This window comes from Lissotriton vulgaris, chromosome 6, assembly GCF_964263255.1.
Source record: "Lissotriton vulgaris chromosome 6, aLisVul1.2, whole genome shotgun sequence".
NCBI lineage: Eukaryota > Metazoa > Chordata > Amphibia > Caudata > Salamandridae > Lissotriton > Lissotriton vulgaris.
In genome coordinates, this window is record NC_141694.1 from 1,881,551,024 (window position 1) to 1,881,556,186 (window position 5,163).

General features: G+C 40.0%; 1 protein-coding gene across 1 annotated transcript; it reads left to right on the forward strand.

The window, feature by feature from the left end:
- Positions 1–4,023: 4,023 nt before the first annotated feature.
- Positions 4,024–4,956, forward strand: LOC147709754 (olfactory receptor 2D3-like). Its single transcript, XM_086926099.1, has one exon. It carries the CDS (start codon positions 4,024–4,026, stop codon positions 4,954–4,956), a length of 933 nt encoding a protein of 310 aa, XP_086782225.1.
- The last annotated feature ends 207 nt before the right edge of the window (positions 4,957–5,163 follow it).

The window sequence follows — 5,163 nt, forward strand, 5'->3', positions numbered from 1 at the left end:
TTCTCAAAATCCACTGGAGCACATATATTGAGACTCAGCCGTTTGAGCTAAAAGTGAGGCCAAAGGCCCTATGAAAAATAAATGGAAACAACGCGTTTTGGTACCCCCCTTTTTTCTCGACCCCCCCTTGACGGAACCCCCCCAAATTTTCAGGGGCTGCTCAGAAACAAAATGTGCCATTTTTCTGACAATTTCAGCCGATTCTGTCCACAAACGCCAAAGTTATTAGACATAGAATTTTCAAAAGTTCCATAGAGAAAAAATATATATATATTAACCCGGGGCGTAGTGCACTTCACACTACGCATGCTACGCGTACCACTACGTGAACTGCATAGTACCATGTTCGCACTGTGCAAGATGTCGTTTTCCATGATTGCACAGTGCGGACAAGCATCCAACACTGTGCAATCATTGAAAACGGCATCTTACACAGTGCGAGCTGTAGTTTTCTGCCGCTCTAGTAGATTTTTACTCGAGCGGCAGCTTTATCAATGCAGACTAGTAGTATCTCATCGCGAGCATACGTGACCATCCGCAATGAGAAACCTAACCTCCCCGCGTTGTAAATGTCGCTGAGAGGTTTATTTTCCATGCTCGCGATCGGCAACTTGATGTTGCTGATCGCGAACAAGTTAAAAGTCTCACTGGATGTCATTTTGTTTGCTCGCAGTCGCCAACTTGACGTTGAGGACTGCGAGCAAGCAAAAAATTACCGCTGCACTACGCTACACTACATGTGTTTGCACTGTGCTACGTGCAATTCGCGTAGTGCGAAGTAGCGGAAACTTCACAAACCACGCGAGCGTAGCGTAGTGCTTTGCCCAGGGTTAATATATATATATATTCACTGAAAAAAAACATAGGTTTCAGGGACGTTATAGTTAGTTGGACATTTCACTCATAGAAAACCATAGAAAATCCGCTGTTATAGTTAGTTGAGCTAACTACAACCCGCACCCCTGCAATGCACTGCTTATGCCATCACATATTACATCATTCATGACATGGTCAGTGACGTTACTGTTTTTTCAGTGAATATATATATATATATAAATATATATATGTGTTACGGAGTGTGCCATATAATGCAGTATCTTATTCCTTTTCTTGCCACTTAATTTAGTCAGTGTTGCCAGTGTTAGGTTCTCCAATATTCCATAATTCCAATGTCTCTCAGAATAACCAGTGTATGTTTCTGTTATAGTAATACTCGAGGCTGTTTTATTAATTGAATTTAATTGCAAGTGAAACTTTGAAACAACTTTGCGGTTTCTTCTAGACCTCTGCTCAGCATTCCATGATTGTGTGTACAACTGAACCTCCATGTGAATAAAAAAGTGCAACCTCTGCCGCTTGAGTGTAAACATATCTCATTGTTGTGCAAAGTGCTATGAGGCCAATTTGGTCAAATCCACACCGTATAAAACTGCAGTTAAATGCTTCACTTTCAAACAAATTAACATGTCTGCATTGTCTAATCTGCTTCTACGATAGTTCGTAAGCTCAAATAAGAAAACAAAATAAAAGCTTCTATAGATGGTGTGCCTATTTGCACGTTACTAGGTCTCGCCTTGCATTGCAGCACAATGGCTGTGTTCTTTCTGAAGCATGCAGGATACACTATAGCGTTAAAGCTTTGTGGAAGCTCTGTCCACTCTTCACCCATCTTTTGGATTGGCTTAGATCCCAAATGCTGCCTTCTGATTGGTTTTAGGCTTGTTAGTCGCTCCTCCTGATGGCCGTGTTGTCATTTGTATCCTTCCCTGGCTATTGACCCCTTTACTACAACATTATTTACTTCCCTGTGTTCCCCCGCCCCCTCCCGCAGTCCATGACTTCTCGCCTCAGCCCCGCACTCCCATTTGTGCCTTCTTGGACGTCTGCCCTCCCCTTTCCAATGCAATAGGTCTCGCGTAAATACGTGTCCTATTGCATTGCAAATTCTTGTTTGTCGTGGGATTGGCTGGGTGATCACACTCTTTTTTATCTCAAGCGATGTTTGCTATGCAGTCCTGAAGGTAAGGTAAAGAACTGTAAAGTGGCAATGGAGATGTCATTAGTGCCAGTGGGTGAAATGTGCTATAATGGTGAACTGCTGGTACCTGTGGGAGGAATGGTGTTCCAGTGGCTTCTTAGGGCCATTATTGTTTCATTGATGGTGGTTGCCTCTGTAATATATAATATTAGGAGACTGTTTATGCAAATTAAGTTTGGGTTGAGAGTGTCCATGCCGCACTTCTCCGTTTACCAAAGTTACCCAGTGGATTTGGTGCTTCAATCATACGATTAAAAGATGCTTCACATTGCCTTCCATCTGTTCTTTTATTACTCAATTGTTCCTTCTACCCTTGGATTTTTACTCTTTCTTTCCATCATGCCTTTCTTCAGTTCATCTTCTTTTTATCCTCCAGCATTACATCCTTCCTTGCACAAAATGCATCCACATTTCAATTAATCTTCCCAATGTTTCTTTAATTACTTCAGTCTTCATAACGTTGTTTAGTTCATTTCTACTTCTATCTATCCTTTAAATTAACCCTCTTTCACTTCTTATTTTCATTGATACACCATTCCTTTCAGCTTCCCGCCCAAGCATTCAATCTTTCTTTCATTGCTCTAGCTTTTCTTTCATCCTTCCATGATTCTTCCATGCTTCCATTGCTCCAGGTATCTTTCTTAATTTCATTATTAGATCCTCCTTACAATATTATAACCTTTCTTCATCTATCTTTCAGTTTATTTTTCCATCCTTATTTGCATATGGCTTTCCAAATTTCAGACATATTTCCTGCTATCGTACAATGGTGGCATTCGTAACTCTATTTTTTCTTTCATTATTTTTCGTCCCTTCATTCTATAGATAATTCTTTCTTCTTTCACTCCTTACCACTATTTTCTTCCTTGATCCATCATTTTTTATCAGACCTTACATTTTTCCATTGTCTCACTATCTTCTCTTCATAAGATCCTTCCATTCTTCTATTTGTACATCCTTTATTCTAAATTTCCTGAAATCTTTCCTTCTTCTTTCTATCTTAATTTTATTTTGCTCTCCATCATTTAATCTTTACTTTCATTCTCTTCATTCCATCTTTAATTTTATGGTATTATTTACTTTCATCTCCTTTATCATTCCATCCCAGATTCCTTTAATCTTTCCTTTCATTTGCTTTATTTTGTCCTTTTCTGTACATGCCCAATTTTCAGTTGCCCTTCATTTCATATTTTCTCTTTCTCTTTTCAGCTGGACCAAGTCTCTGTTGTCCCGTAAAATAGAGTGGATGTGTTGGACCTACAATTACTGGTTCCAGACGGTATTGTCATTCCAGTCGCCGATCATGGTGAATTTAACGCCCAGGATAGGAAATAACATGTGGGCTCCAGAGTTACAATGCCCCTAATTAAATTTGTTGCCCAAATGATAGTCCCCTTTTGTTCCCATTTTCCACTTGCTATAACCACATGGAAAATGTGAACGGAAAATGAATGGTTTACATGATGCAGTTCATTACCCATGAAAAATTGTAATTATCACAGGTGTTTCTTTGACAGAACACCGTCAAAATTATCACTCAGCACAACTCAGAATACAGTACCACAAGTTGGCTTCTTTGGCACTCCCTAAGCCATACCACACAGCTCTGACATTATACCCTCCTCCAGTTCTATTGTTAGCTACTATCATATGAATAATAGGGTCAAATGATGAGAGAGCTGTAAACAATATTTAAATGGGTGAGTGTTAGCCCCCCACTACCGCTGCTGGCTATCAGCTTCACAGTACTCTGATTGGGATCATCAAACCTCTTTTATCTGCCTGTAGCACTATCATTCAATTAGATTGCTAATGAAGGGAAGGGGTGATGAAATTATCTTTAGGATTACAAAACAGAAGCACATTTCTATTGTTTTGCAACAGAGCAGTGCCATTTTTGCAGCAATTGATCTATGGTCTTCATTCTTCAGAAATGTGCTCACTGTTTCTTTTCTTTATGACAAATGACAAGGAGTGGTGGCTTAATGGAGAAATGGAATGGGAGTTTGGTAACTGAGTTCTTTCTAGTGGGACTATCTGAGGACCACACTACCCAAATTATTCTCTTTGTGTTATTTTTACATATGTATATTGCCACTGTCCTTGGGAATGCATTTTTGATCACAGTCTGTGTCCTTGAGCCTCACCTTCATACTCCTATGTACTTCTTCCTGGCTAATCTCTCCTTTATTGATATCAGCTACTCACTTGCAGTTGTCCCTAATTTGTTGAACCAACTCATTGCCTCAAGAAGAATGAGCTTTTCGGGATGTGCAGCTCAAATGTACTCTTGCCTTTTCTTGGGTGGTACAGAATGTGTGCTTCTGGCGGTTATGGCATATGATAGATATGTAGCCATCGTGTTTCCCTTGCGCTACACAACTATTATTAACAAATCAGCATGTCATATATTAGCAGGTTCCTGTTGGGCAAGTGGATGCCTAGTGGCACTTCTTGACACAGTTTTCACACTGCAGTTGCCTCTCTGTGGAAACAATGTTATTGACCATTTCTTTTGTGAAGCCACAACTTTCATAAAGATGGCATGTGCTGATGCTTTTATCGCTAAGATGGTGATCTTCTCTGTTGGGGTCTTTGTGTTGCTGATGCCATGCATTCTCACCTTTCTGTCTTACATCCACATAATTCTTACCATTGCGGGAATACACTCCTCTGAGGGAAGATATAAAGCCTTCTCCACCTGTGCCTCTCATCTCATTGTTGTCATCATCTTCTACGGCACAGCCATCTTCACGTACATGAAACCAGTGTCTAAAGACTCTGCTAGTCTGGAAAAAATGGTATCTGTCTTTTACACCGTGACCCCCCCAATGATGAACCCCATAATCTACAGCATGAGAAACAAGGACGTGAAGATGGCTTTGAAGAAAGTTTTATGGAAAACCATTCAGCCATAAATAATTCTCATGTGGGTCATTTTTGCTGTAAAAATGGCAATGAATGAATAGGGTTCTCCAGCATCCCAAGGAGAATCTGGGAACAAACACAACAGTGATGAACTTTTTTTGTCGCAGTTACTATCCCTTTTAGACAAGTGATATTAGAAGAAAGTGGTATCCAATCATTCTCATTCAATGGGTTCACACACAAGGATTAAGATACAT